A 21,972-nucleotide genomic window follows, 5' to 3' on the forward strand; every position below is an offset into this window, starting at 1 on the left:
CTCCTCTACCCGTCTTTTAAACACTTCCAGGGATGGTGACTCAACCCCCTCCCTGGGCAGCCTCTGCCAGTGACCAATGACCCTTTCTGGGAAAATTTATTTGCTGATACCCAGTCTGAAACTCCCCTGGTGCAGCTTGAGGCCATTCCCCCTCGTCCTGTCCCCTGTCACTTGGGAGAAGAGGCCAGCTCCCTCCTCTCCACAACCTCCTTTCAGGTAGTTGTAGAGAGCAATAAGGTCTCCCCTCAGCCTCTTCTTATCAAGGCTAAACAACCCCAGTTCCCTCAGCTGCTTCTCATAAGACTTGTTCTCCAGCCCCCTCATCAGCTTCATTGCTCTTCTCTGGACAAGCTCCAGAGCCTCAGCATCCTTCTTGTAGCAAGGAGCCCAGAACTGAACACAGGATTCAAGATGCATCCCAGGGTCCTAAGGGAGTTGGCAGATGTGGTTGCCAAGCTACTCTCCATGATATTTGAGAAGTCGTGTCAATCAGGCGAAGTCCCTGGTGACTGGAAGAAGGGTAACATTCTGCCGATTTTTAAAAAGCGTAGAAAAGTCAACTGTGGGAACTACCGACCTGTGAGCCTCACGTCTGTGCCTGGGAAGATCACGGAATAGATCTTCCTAGAAGCCATCCTAAAGCACATGGAGGATGGGGAGGTGATTCATAGCTTCACCAGGGACAAATCCTGTATGACCACCACAGTGGCTTTTTATGATGGGGTTGCCACAGCACTGGATGTGGGTATACCGACAGATGTCATCTGTCTGGACTTCTGTAAAGCCTTTGACACGGTCCCCCACAACATTCTTCTCTCTAAGTTGGAGAGATATGGATTTGATGATTGGTTGGTACAGTGAATAAGAAGCTGTTTGTATGGTTGTATTCAGAGAGTAGTGGTCAATAGCTCGAAGTCCAGATGGAGATCCATGATGAATGGTGTCCCTCAGGGGTCCGTACTGGGACCAGTGCTGTTCAATATCTTTATCAATGATATTGACAGTGAGATTGAGTGCACCCTCAGCAAGTTTGCAGATGACACCAAGCTGAGTGGTGCAGATGCCACACCGGAAGGACAGGATGTCATTCAGAGGGAGCTGGACAGGCTGGAGAAGTGGGCCTGTGAGAACCTCATCAGGTTCAACAAGGCCAAGTGTAAGGTCCTACACCTGGCTGGGGGCAATCCCCAATTTCAATACAGGATGGGGGATGAGATGATTGAGAGCAGCCCTGCAGAGAAGGACTTGATGAGAAGCTCGATATGAGCTGGCAATGTGCACTCGCACCCCAAAACGCCGACTATATCCTGGGCTGCAGAAGTGTGGCCAGCAGATCAAGGGAGGTGATTCTGCCCCTCTACTCTGCTCTTCTGAGACCTCACCTGGAGTATTGTCTTCAGTTCTGGAATCCTCAACATACGAAGGATCTGGAGCTGTTGGAACAGGTCCAGAGGAGGGCTGCAAAGATGATCAGAGGGCTGGAGCACCTCCCATATGAGGACAGGCTGAGAGAGTTGGTCGTGTTCAGCCTGGAGAAGAGAAGGCTCCAAGGAGATCTTATAGCGACCTTCCAGTACGTGAATGGGCTACAAGAAAGCTGTGGAGGGATATTTTACAAGGACATGGAGTGATATGATGAGGGGGAATGGCTTTAAATTGGAGGGGGGAAGATTTAGATAAGACATTAGGAAGAAATTCTTCATAATGAACATGGTGAGGCTCTGGAGCAGGTTGCCCAGGGAAGCTGTGGCTTCTCTGTTCCTGGAAGTGTTCAGGGCCAGGCTGGATGGGGCCTTGGGCAGCCTGGTCTGGTGGGATGTATCCCTGCCCATGGCAGAGGAGTTGGAACTAGATGATCTTTAAGGTCCCTTCCAACCCAAACCTTTCTATTAGTCTATGATTCACAGCCTCAAAAGGAGCCACCGAAGGCACCTGGATGCTCCCAGGAGTGAGCTTGCATGGCAGTGTGGGCTCCCCACCTCATGTGTGGGACTGCTTGGGTGCTAAATCCCATGCTAGATACTGATACAAGCTCCCCAAATCCCACTCCAAGCCTCACAGGACAGTTGATAGGAGTTAGCTGTATTGAGCCAGTGGGAGATAGAGCTGGGATAGCCTATTGCTCTTAAATGCAGCTCCCCCTTCCTGAATGCAGCCCCTTTCCCCTGCTGACCCCACTTCTCTATGCATTTTTGCTTGAGCAGCAGCTCAAGCCTTTGACATCAAAGGATTTAAGACTGATGCTGGACACAAGCACTGCACGAACAGGAATACAGAGCATTTGTCAGCTGAATTTTCTTTGCAATTTGGCTTACCAGTTCTATGGGATGCATTTTCATTACGACTAAAGGCACTTCTTTGTCTCACTGTCCTGGCCCTGCTGCCGAGGGTCTGGCGCATGGGACAGCATGGGACATGTCCTCAGGTGTTTGCACTATGCTTCATTCCCCTCACTGGGGCCATGTGAGCACAAATTGGGTTCCGCAGTCCCTCTGCGTGCTTTTCCCTCTGCATGTTTTTCCCAGCATTGCCTCACAAGGCACTCTTTTTGAATGGCTGGTGCTGCCAGCGTGCTGCTTGGGTCTCCCCATGTCATTGATCCAGCCTCTTTCAGTCCAGCAAGATGGCCAGTGATGTCAGAATTATCCTTTCCATTTGTACTCGTTTCTTCTGGCTCTTAATGTATGGACAAGATTTTCAGGCCTGAAAGGTATGTCTGCCTCCCAAAATACTGTGCTGAAGGGGTAAAAGCAGGTAGAAATGCAGCAACAGACTGAAGAGGAATGCACTCAGTGCATGGCAAGAAGGGACCTGGCCTGGCGCCCTTGCCACAGGCCTGGGTGGGTGCAGTGGGGACTCTCTGCATCTCCAGGAACTGGGAGCATGCTGTGAATCACAGCACTTTGAGGCATTACTTTTTTGAACTGCAAAACCCAGCTTTGCTTGCTGTTGCTTGGGTATGCACAAAACCTGAGGAAACTATAGGATATGGGGGAGGGACAAAGGAGGAAAAAATACTAATGGGGGTTGGGACTGGATGATCTTTAAGGTCCCTTCCAATTCAAACCATTCTATGATTCTATGAGATCAGATTTCTCCATTCCCGCATTTGCACATCTCCCATGGCAGCAGTTACTTGCGGAGCATTTCCCACGTAAGCTGAGCATACTCAGGGTGCTCTTCCCTCTATATTGTCATGCCAGGCGAGGTGACAGTAGGGTGCTGTCCCTGTGGCTGTCTCTCTGAAGCTTTGAAACTTGAGGCAGTTATTAGTTGTCTCCCAGAGGTCATCTAAATACAAGCTGGGGTTATGCTCATGTGTGAGAGCAGAAAATCACAAATATGCTGCTGTTTGAGTGGGAGGCAAGGCAACCATCACGTCCTTGGTCTCCTCAGGGAAAAAAATACAGGCTAGTGCCTAAGGTACCAGACTTGGATGAGAGAGGGGTGTTCAATTCCTCTGTTTACTAAAGATGCCCTGCATATTTCAGAGCAAGTCAAGCCAAAATTAAGGATTTTAAATGCTAAATCCTCTGGAAAATCATGGGAAACCTTGATAATAGACATATACCTCGGTCCACTGGAGGAACTCGCCTTTGTTTTTTCAGATTCTACAGCTGCTCTCTCCTACCTCCCCTGGAGATAAATGTTGGCTTTACTTATGGACACTGAGCAAACTGTGAACCTGCTCAGCTGTAAATTAAGGTGAAATTTTGCCCTCAGCTTGTTAAATGCCTGTTCACAGCAGTGGATGAAGTTTTTTCAGGCCACTGCTCACTGAACCCAGTTCAAAATGGCAATTCAAGCGCTGCTTTTGTCATGCCTCAACTGTAGCATTTGTTTGGGCAAAATGGGACATATTATTTTGGTTATTATGCTTCACAGTCTGTACCATGGGGGTCTGGGCAACTGCAGCGCAATCTGGTTGTACTACCTGCAGCCAAGCACACTCAGCCTGTCCAAGGGCTTATTTATTTTCTCATTTGACCCCACAGTCTATGCTTCCCTTTTACCTACTGCTGCATGATGATCAGTGATAGAAGTGCTAGAAGACAATCAGTGTTCTTCAGTGCAAGAAGGACAAATATACCAAGAAAAAAGATTATCTGCTGCTTTCAGTAGCATCGCAAGGACATCATGAACCATGCAGTTTTGTTTCCAAGGAAAACAGCCTTCTTTTCTGCCTAGGTAGCAGTGTCTTTTCTCTTTTCCTGCACATTATTCATTTTCCGGGATGTATTTCCAAATAGCTTTCAAAGTCTTTTTCCTGTTCAACTCTACTTTGGTTTGATAAGTGAAGGATGGCAAATTGGAGAGGGAGTACTTGCCCCCGTCACTGGGAAGCTCTGTCTGCCCAGGAGGGCGAAGCAACTACCGCTCAAGCATCTCCATTTTGCAGCTCCACTAATTTTATATGTAAATATATATATATAAATACATTGTTCCCTCAATGAATTTTTAATAGCTACACTATTTACACACACACACATATATATAACGTGTATTTATGTGTTTATGTTTTTAATGTTAGTCCCCCACTGAATTTGAAGAAGGGAAGAAGTTTGTCTTTCCTTCCCTTTTGATCCTAACCTGCTCAGGTGGGGCCAAGTGCCACCACAACTCCGGCTGTCAGGTCAACAGAGTGGAGCTGACAGTGCCATCTCACTTTGCTACCTGCCTTCAGCTTCTCTACAGTAACTACAGATCCAGGAGACACACAGGAGCCACGGCCTGGAAGCACGTGTCTGTTCTACTCTGCTACAGAAAAAACACCACTCATGGATTTCCCAAGTGTTTTGGAGAGCTGCGTGTTGAAAGAGAACCATTTCCAGGTGCCTCTCCTGCTTGGCCATTAGCAGCCCCTTGGATCACCCAGCACTTCAGCGCCATCTCTAATACCCCGTGGCTAGGAAGGTCTGAGTGGTTGCTACTGCCAGACCTGGGGCTGGACTGCTGAGGCCCCACAGAAGGGATGTGGCCATCCCAACCCACAGGCAAACACAGATTTTGACACTCATTGCATTTGCACCCACCCATGCGTGTAATCCCACAGATTCCTAATGCTGCAAGCAAACAAATAATTGTCCTGCTCTGCCTGACACTGCGGCAACCCCAAATGCCTGCACGCAGTTTCAGTTCTTGCTGTTGCTGCTGCTTTTAATGACAGCCGATGGGCAGCTGGAGAGTTCCAGCCCATGAACGCCACTGCCTGTGACACCAGAGCCCACCGCCACTGGGGATGGCATAATAACTGCCATGCAATGCTGACACCATAGCAAGAGCTGAATCAAAAAACCAGAATACACTGTGTAGAAAGCTTCACCCAGGTAAGTTTAGTGAATAAAAGGCACAAAGCCTTTGAAGTGAAAGATACGCTTACCATTATCTTAGGTGGAGATAATCCTACTTCTTCTTGACAGTCGCTGGTTTCACCTGCCCCGCAGAGACCCTTGTACCCATCCTCAGCAGCCCTGAATCATCTCTAACTGCTGAGCAGACGCGAATCCTCTTGCAGTGCTGGAGCAGTGCTTTCTAAACCATGTCTGCAGAAGGGTTTTAAGCAATCTTGCTAACAGGTAGGCAGTGAGCTCAGCGAGCCCCAAAGAAACCCATCCTACTAAATTAATAGCTACTGCTGAGATTTGCACAGTGACATCTGTGCATATTTATCAGGTCCCTTCTGATACGCGCTTAACAGGCAGCACTGTATTTGGAAGAAGCAGAAATCTCTGCACATCTGTTTTTTGAGTTCTGCCAAAGAGCTTTCTTTTTTCTCTAATAACTTGACCTGTTTGATTTCTGGCAGAAGAAGACTAAGCGGAGTACTCACTCTCTGGATTCACTCCAGTACAAGATGAGGTCAGGACAACAAAGAAAAAGAAACAGCTGGATGGCTATGAAGCAGTGGGAACAAACAGGGCAGGGATTAGGGTTTTTTCTTTCCTTCCCTTTTTATTTATCCAATGGGATTTCATTCCCGGGCATATTTATTCCCCTGGCAGATAGTATCACAAAAGCAGTGTTTCCTGCAAGTTGCCGTTGTGGGGAACCTCCTCCAGCAGCCTGTCCCTACCCAGGGTACAGGTATAAATAGCACAGCTAGCTAATCCCTCCTCTGGTCGGCTGCTGGGAAATGTGAGCCACAGTTCCTAGGGGGTTCCACTGAGATGTTGCATCTCCTAAACAAGCATTTTGATCTTGATTTCGGCAAGGTGGGGTTCATACTCCACACTCCTGCCTTATTTTCCTATTTCATCACATTTGCATTAGTCTACTCAAGGCTTTCTGGGCTGGGGGCTTTCACCTTGCATCAGTCTTCTTTCTTGTTTTCTGATATTCAGCTAAATCATCTGGAAGCAGCAAGCAGAAAAATTGCCAGTGAAGCAGGAAGGAGGTGGAAAAGAGGAGGGATGAGGGAATGGAAGACAGGAAGAAGAAATGCAAGCACAGGAGAGAAACAGTGAAGCAGTCTGCACATGTTCCCTGTTCCAAGAGTGTCTCTCTCCGTGACCTCACTTTCTTCACAGCCAGAAATTCCACCTCTGGACTTGCCAAGGAGACAATGCAGCATTCCTCTGCTGGGCCACAAAACAAGTGTGAAATGTTCTGTTTTAATAATTTATAGAACAAAAGGAACACAATAGTCACAGTCTGATTCATGTCTGCTGAAATTCAGCAGCCAAAACTGTGGGAAAGGAGAGAAAGATGAAGAAAGAAAAGGAAGAGGAGGTGCAGGTTTGTTTTGGCTTTTTTTCTTCTGATTAATCACTGTGGACCTAAGGAAAGACAAGAAGGACCTCATCAGATTATGCCAAAGTTCAAGAGCTCCTGGTGTGCTCTCTCTTATGTGGTCTCTGGTAGATGATTGCAGAGAAGATGATTCTGTACCAGAAAATGAATGGTACAAGTACAAATGCTGTTTCCTCTTGTATGTGGTTCTGTTTCACTTCGTAAGCTGGAGGTTGTGGCTGCATCATCGGGTTTGAGGTTGTTTCACAGACCTTTCTTCTGTTATGTTTTCTAATCACTTTTTGAGCCCATTCATACTTTTGGCACCCTGGATATTCCGTGGCAATGAATCGCACAAAGGAATAGTGCACTGTGTGAAGACAAGCTTCCTTTGGTTCTTTCAAACATTTCCTTGTTTCACAGAATCTTAAGCTGGTTGAGGTCAAAGGGGGCCTCTGGAGGCCATCTGGTCCAAACTCTCTGCTCAAGCAGGGCCACCTAGAGCCAGTTGCCCAGGACCATCTCCAGACAGCTTTTGAATAGAATCATAGAATAGTTTGGGTTGGAAGGGACCTTAAAGATCATCTAGTTCCAACCCCCCTGCCATGGAATATCCTTGGAATCCTTGGAATATCTCCAAGGACGAAGAGTTCATAACCTCCTGGAGTAATGTGTGCTACAGCTCTGTGATCCTCACAGTAAAAAAGTGTTTCAGTTTGTGCCTGTCACCTCTGGTCCTGGCACAAGGCACTACTGAGAAGAACCTGAATCCATCTTTTTTTGCATGCTACCTACAGGTATTTATAGACAATGATGTGATCCCTCTGAGCCTTCTCCTCTGCAGGCTAATGCGATCCATCTCTCTCAGTCCTCAGAGGAGAGATGCTCCAGTCTCTTCACCTTCCTTGTGGCCCTTTGCTGGGCTATCTCCGGTACACCCATATGTCTCTTGCACTTACTTACTTCTATGCCATTCGTGAATCTTGTACTTCTAATATATCCTCCTTCAAGCATTTCTTTTCCACATCATTGAATTGTAGTTTACGCAGTCTGCTTTCATAGAAGCCCTCTGTCTCCTGCTCACCTTTGCCTTCCTTGCCTGGTAGTTCTTCAGGGAACCTCAGAAATGTGCTCACTGCTCAAGGTACAGATGAGCCATGCACTGACCTACACAGCAAAAGACCACAGAGAGGTTTGCAAAGGTTGGTCATGGCAAGCAAAGCACCCGTCTTTGAGACAATCGGAGAAAGAAGAGTTAGGAAGTGATTTCACAGTCATTGTTAATTCCGTCTTTGGAAGCACTGAAACAACCAAAAACTTTGCAAGCATGTAGAAAAGGAGGATATGAGTAAAAGCCAGTGCAGATTCAGTAAGAACAGAGGTGATCAGTCTTATCTAATCTTCCAAATCTTGTGGTTGAGGTGGGAGGTGCAGATGCTGTGTATGTTGGCCTATAAGTAATGCTTGTGATACTGTGTCATATGGTGTCACTATAAGCAAGAGAGGGACACCTGGACTATAAGAAAGTATGAAAAGATGGATCCATGACGGGTCAACCTTTCAAAGAGGTTAGTTATGCGTGGCATGATGCAATGTAAAAAACCCTCTAGTAAATCTGGTACTGATCAGCATTTCCATGAATGATTCAAAATCCAAGCACAGATTTCCTATTTACAGTTGACAGCAGGCTGGGGCAAACTGTCAGGAGGTTGGACATAGGACTAGAGATCAAGGCAGATGTGATGAGCCAGAAAAAAGGGATGCGATCCAGTGATTCTTCATTGGGATTAACCTCCAGCCCCTACAGAGAGGACAAGAAACTCTCAGTCTGACCCATGGAAGGGCTTTTCCCTGCTTATGCCTGCCTTCAGCAGCACAATGCATAATTGGCTTAAATTATAGAAATTAAATTAGACACCAAGAAAAGCCTTCCAGTGTATTGAAGCACTGGAGTGGATTGCCTGTGAAGGTTACTGGGACAGGTTGGTCCTCCATGTACGGTCATGGGTGAACAGGAGGCCCTAGCCCTGCCTTCAGGCAGGAGGGAGGCGCAGCTGACCTCTTGGACTCCCACTCAGACCTGCCTTTCTGTGATCTTTTTGGAGATGATGCTTTGTTACAGTACTGATGTTTTGTCTCAGGATGTTGTTATTATAATGCTGCTTTATTTTCTGCTCCTCTGCTAATAACTCCTGCCATTCAGGTGGCTGGTTTGACTAGAGCTGTGCACTTTTGATCTGGTATTCTCAGGCCCTGGTTACATGATGACATCAACACAGCGTAAATTTGACCTGCTCCTGGGATGGTCTTGTCCTCTCACCCTCCAACATGTGCTTACTCTTACCCCCGCTCTTGCCTGGCACTACAGACCATGCAGCTGTGCATGACTCAGGTCAGGAGACTGATCCAGCTGAAAACTTACCAGCCAGGAGGGAGGCAGGAGGAGAGATCAGTTTTCCCTTACTTGTTCTGCTATCTCACATTCTTTGTCTGTCTTGTCTACCTTGGATGGAGCAATCACGTTTGGTGCTGTGTTTGGAAGGCAGAGTGGAAATGTAAGGTGATACAAGCATTGGTTTGAATAATCTTTTCCAGACTGAGGTATGTCTAATACTGCTGTGCAGAGGAAAACAGTGTCTGAGCAAGGTCCTGCTGCCCCTCAGCTGGGAGCAAGGCTGTGCAGAAACCCTGCGAGATGCCAGCCACCACCTCAGGAGGCAATGGACCGCACTGGATGGTACAGACTATTTCCCCTTAACACAAGCAGGATGCCAGGAAGCCAGATGTCCTGTGCTACAACTCTGATCCTTGCCCAGCCAGGGTCCTGCCCATTGACCAGGGGTCACCACAAGCCTCACTTTGCCTGTATAAACCATCTGCCTAGCTGCTAGTGTGTTTCTTTGCTACTCAGCTAAACCCAACTAAATCCTGTTATTTGAGAGAGAACGAGGTTGTTCTTCATCACTGAATAAGTTTGCTAAGATTAGGAGGGTTTGCCAAAGTTAGGAGAAATGGGCATGTGTCACTGAGTAAAGGCACTGGCCAAGAAATAAGATGAGGATGATCAAGAAAAAAGAGAGCTCGTGGAAGCTGTGTCACAGAAAATGTGTTTTACAGTTACTTCATGTGTTTTAACAGCAATCATGTAATGAATGAGGCAGCTCTTGGCTTTATTCCCATTACTTATTAGACACTCCTCAGGGTGAACACATGTCAAAGAAGTATCTATCCTGACACCAAGTGGAGAGAGCTCACAAGGACTCCTTTAACATATCATCAGGTGTATGAGACTGCCAGTGAGGACAGCTGCTGGTCCAGCCCCCCCCTTCTAGAGCTATGAAGGCATCGTGCAATTTATAGGCATTTTTGTATTTACAGGATTTTTTTTCAAGATCCTGGCTCTTAGCAGCAAAGGTTTACAGCAGAGATAGTTATACATGATAAAAAACACTGTTCTGGGCTCCTGCAGTTTTTGCCTTCCTATCCCAAGTTTCTAACTATCTGGTCCACACCTCCTGCTCAAGCATGGCCACCTAGTGCAGGTGGCCCAGAATCATGTCCTGATGGCTTCTGGATATCTCCAAGAATGGAGAATTCATTGCCATGAAAGTGAGGAGGAGGGTGCCTTTTCTTTGGGAGGAAAAGCCAGTGCTTGGCCATGTGAGGCGACGGGCATCGCAGTGCACAAGAGCAGTCCCACCATGCTGCTGAAAAGAAAGACAGGGCGCATAGACCTGAGTCCAGCATCTCTTCCAACACATCTAATTTGCATTTTCCCACATGCGCCATCTCCAGCCTTCCCCCATTTTCTCAGGAGAGGCTAGGGGCTTGATTTCCCTCTTCCTCACATGTCAGACCTCCTGCCGGAAGCTTCTCGGCATGCAACTGAGGTCCTCACGCCTATCTTACCTTGAGCACCTCTAACCCTTCTGAGCAGCACATCATTTTTGACCTTGGCCCTGGGATTAAGGGGAGGTCACCGCAAAATAGGGATCCTCCCCATGGATCCGGCCTCTGAAGCCTTCAGCTTCTCATGCCCGTTTGAGTTTGTTTTCTCCCTGGGTATCTTACTCTTCACTCTCACTTTACACACCTCTACTTCTGCCTCCTAGGAGGCAAAAGAACCTCATCAAATTGCAAGACACCAGAAAGTCACAGAAGCTCCACCACCAGCCGCAGGCTAAACCTCAAACCACCAGCCAAGAAGCAGCACGATCTGAGAGCACTCTGCATCAGAAAGGTGACAGCTTCTCTCTCCCAGGAGAAAAAATCCACATCAATACAGAAACGTACTAATCACATCTAGCATCCAGCTGTCCTGGTGGATGGCATTCAAAAGCAACGTAGAAAGGTGGCACCAGTGATGATGAATTTATGCAACAGAAAACATTCAATGGCTGCCCTATGTTTTATGTCTTCTCCTAATTATTCTACATAGGAAAAAAAGGAAGAGGAAAATGTATTATGCATGGACTTACCCAGCTGATCCAGAGCAAAGAGGGCTGGGGCACCTTCAGAGAGCTCATTATCTGAGGGAAGAAGAAAAAATACTCGGGAAGGTCAGCTGGAGTGGTAGGTATAGAGAGCTGGGGTGACAAGACTGTTTTAATCATACTCCAGATAAGCCCCTACTCAGCTTACTTCCACTTTCCCCTGATGGCTTTTATACATTTGTTGAGGGCTTTTTTAATCCAGCTGTTATCAAAAAGCCTTGGAGTCAGCTCAATATAGATACTTGGCAGGATGAATCCTTATTCCCCTCCAGCACTGCTGAAAAGCAAGAGCTCTGCTGCCCTGTCTCTGCCCACGCCTGGATCCCTGGCCATGCTCCCCTTTTCGGCTGTGCAGTGGCTCTCTGCTCCCTTTCCCCAGCTCACACAGTGCTCAGGGCATGGCCAGAAGCATCCTGCCCACAGCAAAGTTCTCCTGTAGGCTACTGTCTCCCCCAACAGCAGCAACCGGGGTAGGTTTAACCAGTGGAAGCAGGAAAATGCTCTAGCTGGGATTTTTCAGAGGCTGAACAAGCCTTTAAGTCTGCTAATAATATGGCTGTAACTCAGTGCTTGTGGCAGGTTAGATCATGGGCTCTGGAAACCCCTCAGCTAGAATCTCTCACCAAAGCCCCATGTGATATTATTTTGGATTCTGAACCAAATCCCACCACAAGGCCACGCATCCTTGTCTGATTGTGGCAGTAGAGCGCAGGGATCCTTTACCTCCTGAAGGACCTGCAGCCGCACAGCACCACGTGGCCTATTGTTAAATGCCATTTGTGCTTTAGAGTTGGTGGAGTTTTATTTATTTTCAAACATTTCTTTCAATGTCAAAATGCTGCCAAATTGCAGAAACACAATGCAAGTTAAATAAATAAATAAATTTGCAGAGAGTTGTTTTTTTTCCTGTTGGCTTTTAGTTCTATTTCTTTCAGGTTCGTGGCATTTGTTCAATGCATGGGCTGGACTAAAAAAACTTTTTGGTCTGAAATGTGTGGACTGTTCCTAGGGAGTTCAAGAAAGATGTTTAAGAAGGGCAGGTGCATGATGCCACATGGTAATCCATACCTGTGACGTTTCTAAGAGATCTCACCTCCCATTATAAAGTGCTGTTAGGCTCATCTGTTACAAAAGGCTGTGAGCCACTATTTCAGAATAGGTTGCCCAGGGAAGCTGTGGCTGCCCCATCCCTGGAGGTGTTCAAGGCCAGGTTGGATGGGGCCTTGGGCAGCCTGATTTAGTGGAATGTGTCCTTGCCCATGGCAGGGAAATTGGAACTAGATGATCTTTAAGGTCCCTTCCAAACCAAACTATTCTATGATACTAATATAGCAACAGGCTGCATACAAAACCAAAGCACAATGTATATCCACAGTTAACTGGATTTTTATAAACTCCCGACGGCAGTGACTTAGAAAACAAAACACAAGCAGAGATTGTCCTGATAGGGAAAACAGATGGACTGCAACAGGCATCCTTGTGCTAGTCCCTTGGAGCCACCCTGGGCCGGGTACCTGCGGAAGCAGCAGATGTGCTGTCATAAGGATGCCCCCCAGTGGCCCTGGGCTGGGGAGATTGAAGCCAGGGCTACTGGGTTCAGTGGTATAAAACAACTTATTTAATTCAGCTCTCATGAACTATGAAGTGATGCCATGTCTCAGACTGTCCCTTTCCCCTTTCCCTAGGTATCTGAGCTATCAGCGGGAAGCTGAGGGAAACAGATGGAGATAAGCGAAGCATTTTACCAAAGCAAAATGCTTCCGTTCCCAAGGTGCTGTCATCTGGAATGCTGTGGGTTTATTTTGGTTTCAGTCCGGGGCACAGTGTGTCCCAGCTAAAGAAGGAGCTTTGCCCAAGGAGGGGAACTTCTGGAGGGCTGGGGGATGGGCACCTCTGGTGATGAGGGTGAGCTCAGGGAGAGCAGGCAGCACATCTGGCAGCTCCTGCCAAATGTTCAAACAGGGATTAAAAAGCAAATTAAGGCAGCTAGTTGGAAATCAGGGAGAGATTATTTGGTATAAGAAATAGCTCTGCTAGCTACTTGTTGCATTTGTCCTGAGTGCTTTCCTGAGACAGGCAATTTGTGGAGAGTGATGGACCCCAGCCTTCAGCTGGGAGGTCTTGTGCTATGGTCAAGTGGGCAGAAATCTTGAATGCTCCTGCACAGGGACTGCCAGCCAGGGCACCCCTTTGCCATCTTGTCAATACTGGAACAGAGTGTCTCCTAGGAGCGACTCTGAATTGTCCCGTGCAAGCATGATTGAAGAGAGGAGGGAGTGTTTTACCAGCTCTCCTTCCCACCCCTCTGCTCCCTCCCCCCCAGTCACTGTCATCTGCAGCGCTCTGCTTGCGGAGAACAAAGGTGGTCACATCTAGCACAAATAGCATACTAACTTGCCAAAAGCTGGGTTTTGTGGGTTATTTCGGCAAAAAGGTTGCTCCAGAGAAGGAAGTCAAGCCATGGATCAAGTGCTGGTGTCAGTCTGTCAGCTCCTGCCAAGACACTGTAGCTTAGATCAGACCTTTCCCACCTTCATACTGAGCACTGCCTTGCTCTGGATGTAGCCTAGCAAACTCCCTGGCACCACTGCAAGCACAGGGTAGCAGCAGTTTGAGAAGGCTCCCAGTGTGTTTATACAGCAGATTAAAAACAGCAATCATGTCCTACCTCCTTTCACACTGGCAAAGGAATGGATCCCACTATGGGACAACCAGTTGATTTCATCCAGCTTCCAGTTTTCACCAGGGTCCATTTCTGATCTGCAGCATCAAAAATCTGCTTGCAATGCCTCCTGCTGCTCTCTCTGGGGAATAACCAGAAGATACTCTGAGTGCCTGTCATGGTCCACACCACGGTCAGCTGCTGAGAAGATTCCCTCAGCAGAAGAATATGTCTATCAGTATTTCAAGAAAAAATAAAAGAAAAAAAAAATGGGGGGAAAAAAATTGCATGGCTTACAGGGAACTATTGGATCAAGGAGTGGCTGACTGCCAAGCCTCAACCTATCACATCAACAAGTTTCCTCACTGTGTCAAAAGGCCACTGATGCTTGGACCTTTTCCATTTTCTGTTGTCCGTCTCACCAGCACTGAGAAATTCCTAGTTCCTCGTGATATTTGCAGGGATAGAGTTTGATTTCTGAGCAGGAGGACGTGCTATGAGGGCATCCATTGGGGTCCTGGCTGGTAAGGGAAGCGGGCAAGAGTGCTGGATGTTGCTCCCACTCCCCAGCCCTTCCACGGACAGGAGTTACAGGCTGGGAATTATCATTTGTATGTTATGACGCGCTGCCACCACTGGCTACTCAGGTCTCACAGCTGCCCCAGGTCTGGAACTGTGGGTATGAGCTGCCAGGGAGGACAGAGGTTGTTAATCAGTTAAAGCTGAAGTTCCTAATCCCCAAAACTCCCTTTCTGGTGTAGGCACTGAATTATTTTCCTGTCTATTGGCCATTTGGTGCTACCTACAGTTTTGCTGCAGCTGAGTGTCCGTGGGAATAGGTGGAGGCATTTTCCTTAGTTGATGTCTTGGGTCTGTGGATACCTGGTAGGGTAGGCACACAGGGCATTCCATCTGTCCCTACATTTTCAGGATTTCATGGACTTGGGAGGGAATGGAGTCCTTCCAGTGTCAACAACTGCTAATTTATTAAGGAAGCACAACAATGTCGGGAATGCAGCAAAAAGGTATTGCAGAAATTTTTTGCCTCTGCAGGAAGAGGAGGTGACAACCGACTTTCTTTAACATTGTCTGAGGCAAACCCAGACCCCAGATGGCACTGATGGAGCTTCTTTCACAGTGGGGCTAGTGTCCTGGGATCAGTCACACTGGAAGCCAAGATGTGCCTCCCTGCTTAGCCACTGATTTTCATCATCACTATTTGTAGGAATTTATCGGAATTTAATTCTTCCAGGGTCCTCCTGGGAAGGACAGGCAGGTGGCAATGGAGGGACACCATCACATCAGCACCTTTTCCTTAGGAAACCAAGCAAAGAAAGAGATAGATGAGCCCTGTTCTCATGTGGAAACAAAACATAGCCAAGCCACAACACTGCATTTCCCAAGCACTGGCACAGCCCAGCCATCATCCCATTGTGGGGGAGATGCCAGAGCATATGCCAGTGCTTCCCTGGCTGGCCAGATCTGTGAGAGGTCATTTCACATGGTCTCTTGCTCAACACCTTAATTAAGTGGAACTAAATACGTGTGTGTATGCATTTGCTGAACAGCAGACAGGACAGGTCACCGCTGCGGGCAGGTGGAACTTGAATGGGGTTTTTTTGATGTAGCGAATTCACCCAAAGTGCAATTAAGAGGTGTCAAGACTCTGGGTGAGTTTGTGTTGAATACACAATTAGTTTTAGCTGAATAAGAAGAAAAAAGTTCTGAGAAAAGCTGCAAGGCTCCATTTTTACATTTAAAAAATAAAACTTTTTTGCTGTCATTGAAAAATGACATTTTTCATTTGAAAGTGACCTAGTTTGCTTTTTCTTTTCTTTTTTCCTTCCTTTTTTAAGTTATGAAAAACACTAAATAATCTCAAACCAGAATGTCTCGTGCAATGCTTCTGAAAAGAAATCAAAGAAGAAAAGAAACATTCTCCTTTAGGGGGTAACCCAAAACAAAAAGTATTTTCAATTTTTCCATTCAGCCACTGAAATGAAAAACTTATTATTTGTACAGCTCCACTAGTGAAAGACATCTTGTCAATGCATACTGCTGGCAATATATTCTTTCCACCTGCCAAGGGAGAGGTTTGTTTGCAAGTTCAATAGAAGTGTAAGAGAGAAAGAACGAAACGGCAATTTATCAACATAGTGTAGGAGATAAAAATGACTTTTCCATATTCACTCATTTCTCTCAAAGAAGAAAAAAAGCAAACTTCCGAACCTCAGCTCTTTGCCTACCATCCCCTTCTGTTCAGAATCATATAGACGTGAATTCGTATAAACAGGAGTCCTGAGTTCTCATCACACAGAAGTTTAGTTGCAAATGTAAAACTTCTGACTTCCCCAGTGCAGAAGGTCCAACCAATATTAAAGAAAGCAAGACACAATCTATCAGGGACAATAATACCACCAATGAGAAACACCTACAAGATCATAAACTTCAGTCATGGCTGTAGCTTTTGTGCATTCAAACCTTCATAGAATCATTAGGTTGGAAAAGACCTTTGAGATCATCAGCTCCAACCGTACCTGTCTGCTACTAAATCATATCCCCAAACACCTCATCTACCTGTCTTTTAAACACCTCCAGGGATGGCGACTCAACCATCTCCCTGGGCAGCCTGTTCCAGCGAAGAATTTTTTCCTAATCTCCAATCTAAATTTCCCCTGACACAGCATAAGGCCATTCCCTCTTGTGAGAGTACAGCAGAACTTGGGGCCAGCAGAGGTCCTAAGGTCCTCATGGCCAGCATCACAGGATCAGGGCTGGGTTTGTGGTCCCCGTCTCCTGTGCCCACTCTCTGCTGTGACTGCCCAGCGGGGTGGGACAGGAGGGAAAGGGATGGGTACAAACATGCACCAGAGCCCACTAGCTGCATTAATGTTCGTGCAATGGACTTCTTGCTACAATGCAAAGCTGGAGAAAAAGACTGCCATTCAGCCTCATGCCTCACAAGGGCTTGGATTTATGCTCCAGCTGCGTGAAGGACTCAGCCTTGTTGCAGTCTATAATCAATGCCTATCACCTCCATCTTTTAAGAAGAGAACTAATTAAATGTCAGATTTTTCCGAAGTATCTGCACTCTAGTCCTATGTTCAGTCCTCACTTAGGGCAGGGAGAGCTCATTTTACACCCCTACAGCTTCCACCAGTCCTCTCAGAAAAAAACAACATGAGAAAAGACATTACTTCTATATGTCATATTCTGATACAATATAAAAAATAATGAGGGGGAGGCTGAGTTAAGACCCCTTTCACTTCACAGCTTTTGCTCTACCTCAATAAACCCCACACAGATCACAAATCACTGTGCATTTTCAGCCTAACCTGCAAATCTCTTCCAAACCATAGAATAAAATAGTGTAACATTGGAACGGCCATTTCAGCAATATCTTACAACTCCTTTAATCTGTAAGAAGTGGCTGTCGGAGGACAAGCCCCAGTTAAGCTCCTCTTCTGGAGCATTTCCAGTTTAAGACAATCTGTCTCACAGCCTCTCTGGGCACTCAGCAGCTCCACAGGGATTTTTTTTTTTTTTAGTACCATAAACTGCAGAATTCACATAGCCGGCACAGCAGGAAAATAAAAATTAATGACCTGAGACTAACCCAGACAGACAAGATATTAAAGCATCAAACCCTAAATGCTCCAGCACGCAGCGGCTTTATCCAGAGGACAAGAAGAGGCTGGCACAAGCAGTGCCCTCAAAATTGGCTCCATCCACATGGCTCAACAAAAACAGGCACTGCTGAGTGGAGAAGCAGATCTCCCATTTCTCTGGGCTATTGCATCTCCTTGCATACAGCTCAGCTTCAGAGCTCTAGCTGCATCCACCTGCCTAAAGGGGTAAAAATCAGTGGCATCTTTCAGAAAACATAGACTAAGCCACTTCTCTCCTGCACAAGGAATGAAGGAGGGCACAGTTTCATGAGATGCTCACTCCAATCTGACCCGGGCACTGCTAGTGCTGGTGACCACCTAGGTCTGGTCATAACCACACAGCACCTTACTGATCAGAAGCCCCAAAGCAGCACACAGGAGCCCTTTGTGCTTAATGATTAGTTTGTTCAGATGAACAATCTTCCAACCCCTTGGGTCATCTAAGAAGAGCTGACGTGTGAAAACTTCTGAGCAGGATCTGGCTTGGGGGAGATGGACACTGGGTGCACACAGCTAGTTCCTGGGCAGCAGAGCAGCTCCAAGCCACACCATCCCAGGGCTTGGTGAGCAGGTCAGGGCATGCGACTGCAGAGCCACTATCAGCACATTGCAGCCCAGTGTAAAGGGTGAGTGAGCATCAACAGGGACCAGGGAAAGAGAAAGGGCTACACAACAGCTGAGGTGGTCTGGTAGGTGAAGCAACAAGGAGGACACTGAGAAGAGTGGGTTTGGGTATCAGTTTGGTGAGGGAGAGTGAGACAGGAGAGAGAAATCTCTGTTGCTGCTCACATTGCAAACCCTGCAGTGGAGATTGGCCCTTGCTAGTGTGTTTTCCAGCAAGAGAAGTCACAGACTCTAACTTGTGCCTCCAAGAAATTTGTGTGGTTTGGAACAGACATTCGCCACACCAAAGGGATGAGGTGGGCAGCCAGGGCAGGACTGAGGCTAAGGCAAGAGGCAAAGACTGGAGAAAGGAACTTGGTCCAGCTGGAGAAGAGGGAAAGAGTTCAGGCAGACTGTGGGAGAAGGTCTCACAGCAGCCACACATGGGATAATGCTAAGAGATAGATCCCTTTCCCTGGGATGTTTCCCAGAGCCCTGCAAAAATAATGAGGTAGTAACACAGCCTTCATTTAATCAGGCATATGCTAGAAATGTCCAATGCCATGCTTACCAAAACCTATATACATCCTTATGATGCCTGTTCTAGCCTATTGCTCACCAAAATGATATATACATCCCTATGGTGCCTACACAGTAACCCAGATTACTCCCACTCCCAATTAATATAGAGAACTTAAAGCATTCCCTGAAATGTGTTTTACTTGGAGCAAAAAGGCCTTGTATGCCAAATCTCAGAGAAGTGCTGAGGTAAAGTCACATCACTTGGGAAAGCGGCAGCTGCTCTTGGGCATTTCTGCACCTGCCTCTGCACAGCTCTTTATGTGTCCAAGGGCAATACAAGTGGGAATGAAAAGGTCTGACTGAGCCTTACAGAGCTGAGCAGGGCAGGATCAAGCCTTGGAGTGGGACATCACAAACCCACGTGACTGGGAGCATGATGGCCACAGCGAAGGGCACAAAGTGCTTCCCTGTACTGCAGAGCTCAGCCTGACAGCTGCCTTTAATCACCAAATGCTGTCCTTTCCTGCTGCAGATGTGCTCCACCTTAATTAGCCCAAAAGTGACTAATGAGCTATTTGCAATGCCACCGTTCAAAAACCTCTATTTGTAGTTGGTCTGAAATTTTTTTTTTTAAAAAAACAGCATATTTCAGCCAACTGGCAGAGAACAAGATCGCAAGTGAATTACATGATCTCATGGCAGTTATCTCAAACTAATACCTCATTAATCTGATCTTACAACACCTAAAGGAGAAGCCCAGAGCCAAGAAGCACTTGAAGGCTCTGCAGTCCCCAGCACAGGAGCACTTTTTATAAAAGCTGCAGGTTTACGCACAGCAGACACACATGTGAGGACAAGCTGAAAGTCATATCGCTCCCTTCATCCCAGAAAACAAAACCACTCGGGAGCCAGAAAACACATGATCTCCTCCCAAAGGAGCCTTGCTGAAAGCACAGCTGCCATTCCTCTGCCTCTGTTTGTCTGTGTGTCCCAACATTGCTCAGGGACCCCAAGGCATTTCTGATAAGCCTTTTGTATGCTGAAGCCCTTTTGGATGACTTCTCCATCGGGTCTCAGGAGACACACTGGCAGGGGGTAGTTTCAAGTCACCTACACTGATGGAGACAGGAGCTAGAAGCTCCTTCATGAGTATACACTCTTTGTCCCTTTAGAAATACAGGTAGAAAGCAAATCAATAAACACATCCCTATTTATATGTCATGATTTCCTTTGACTAGCTCATCCCTAGCTAGGGACACACATCTATGCAGATAGCCAGAAAGAATGAAAAAGCTTTAAAAATACTAGCTTAATTGCAGCCCAGCTCTGGCTCACCCCTGAGGAAAGGTGCCCCCCACAAAGGTCCCAAAGGAGCAGCCCTCCTACCGCAGGGAGGGATGCCAGGATGGCAGGAGCCACCTTGCAGTGCTGCAGCCACTGACCACCACTCTGATGACAAGGTACAGGAGATGTTGGCTGCAGTGGCGCCCCTGACTTGGGGTGGTTTTAAGATCCATAAAGTCCTCCAAGTTACTGCATTACTTCTCTGTTTTTCTTCCAAAATCAGCAAATTGAATGGCAACTCAACAATTCAAATGTTAGAAGTGCTGGAAGCAAAAGCTGTGTCTCCCTTTGTGTCTTTTGCAGAGCTGTCTGTGCTAAACTAGCAGTACCAGACACCACCACACCTCATTTTTGCCAGTTATTTTCACAGGTGATTAGCTGTCAGGTTATTTTAACCATAACAATCATTTATCTATTTAAGAGATGATAATTTCCTGTGCTGTTCCTGTGACCTCTCAGAAAGCACACAACTGCCTTTTTTTCTATTCATAGGAAAAAGTCTTCCCTCTCCAGCTTCAGAAGGGACAAGATCTTTCAAATATTGGTAAAATAAAAATGGCAAATCTTACCTGACAGAACACCCGTGATATCTCCGGCAAGAAAAACCATCCGTGCCTTGGTGCTGCAAGAATAAATCTTTCTCAGGAAGATGTTTGTCCTCTGTTGGGTAAGGGCTTCACAAAAACTATGCAGCCATTGCCTGGACTTGCTTTGGCTTGGGTAGGTAAGTCACGGGAATTCAGCTGTTCTTGTGTGTTCAAAGAGCTTCAAAACACTCTACACCACCTATTGGCATTACAGTTCCCGCAAGTATGTGAGGTATGCGTTTGTCTTCCTGAGTCATATAATTATCTTTGGGAAAGTAACCCACAGAATCACAGCAGAGAGAAAAAAACCCCAAGTGGCCATATAAACCCCTCAGTGGTTGGCAATGGCCCTACAAGAACATCACCTTGAACAGAGGCTTTGTTAATTCATGTGCCCCAATCTACAAAGCTAACGGAGATACTGGGCTGTCTGCTTTCGCTCCTGCCTTCCGAGGCAGTTTGCAGCACCGTGTCATAGGAGCACTGAGGAGCAGCCACAGCGAAAGAAGAGCTGATCCAAAGCTCAGTGGATTGTACAGATTATGGAGTGGCCTCTGGAGGAAAGATAGAGTGAAATAGTCCCCGAGGGACTGCTGTGAGTGGAGGCTGAGTCATCAGTGACATGAGCTGAAAAACGTTATGATGCAGCAGCGTCTGGACTAGTTGCATCTTGATAAGGATGGTGGGTGTCTTCCTGGGTTTTCCATTGAGTCAGAAGCACCTGGGAAAAGATGGGAGCAAGAAAAGCATTTCTGCCATGATCAAGTGCTACCTCAGGCTGTCTCAAAAAAGGAATGGAGACAATGGGAGAAGGGGCCACCACACAGGTGAGCTTTCCAGAAATGCCCCTTCTGCCAGGTATAAGGGAGGAGAGAAGGTTGAGAACAGAAATCAGTAGAGAAGGAGGCCTTGATTACACTGTGTTCTCACAAGGAAGAGTATGGGCTTACCATGGAGCAAGTGGCTCCAGCAGATGTTCACACCCTGCAGCATTTTGTTGGAGGTGCTAGTTTTCTCAGATGTTTTAACTAGGAGTTCTCAGAAGTGAAGATCCAATTTGTGCATGACAGCAGCAAACTCAAGCATAGGCAATCCATGCACCTGAAACAGATGTGAACAGATCTTCATTTCTGCTACATCTCCTAAAAGACCAGATCCTTCCATCAACTCTCCTGACAACTTACAGTACTCAGGAGGTGATTTCAAAATGCTGAACTCATCCATGAAGGGCTCCTGGCCATCAGGTTACACAGAAGACCTCATACATGGGAAGCAAACAGCTCCCATTCCTAGGACTATGGGGGCTTTGAGCACCTGTATGTGATGAATGGCAGAGAGAAACATACTGCATATCCTTTGGACAA

The 21,972-nt window shown here is 46.8% G+C and overlaps 1 protein-coding gene across 5 annotated transcripts in view; it reads right to left on the bottom strand.

Moving 5' to 3' along the window:
- Window positions 1–21,972, bottom strand: part of AMOTL1 (angiomotin like 1) — a 90,464-nt gene that overhangs the window by 61,218 nt on the left and 7,274 nt on the right. For 2 of the 5 annotated variants that reach the window (XM_054069067.1, XM_054069037.1), the window contains exons 2-5: window positions 21,559–21,709; window positions 20,591–21,329; window positions 13,891–14,026; window positions 11,208–11,258 (exon numbers count right to left, since the gene is read on the bottom strand). In XM_054069067.1, the coding sequence (XP_053925042.1) occupies window positions 11,208–11,258; window positions 13,891–13,975 (136 nt within the window). In that variant the 5' untranslated portion in view covers window positions 13,976–14,026; window positions 20,591–21,329; window positions 21,559–21,709. Of the gene's footprint in view, window positions 1–5,380; window positions 5,508–11,207; window positions 11,259–13,890; window positions 14,027–20,590; window positions 21,330–21,558; window positions 21,710–21,972 lie in introns of those variants that run through there. The other 3 variants (XM_054069045.1, XM_054069059.1, XM_054069073.1) reach the window with 3 other exon arrangements.

Source organism: Cuculus canorus, chromosome 1 (assembly GCF_017976375.1).
Source record: "Cuculus canorus isolate bCucCan1 chromosome 1, bCucCan1.pri, whole genome shotgun sequence".
Lineage (NCBI taxonomy): Eukaryota > Metazoa > Chordata > Aves > Cuculiformes > Cuculidae > Cuculus > Cuculus canorus.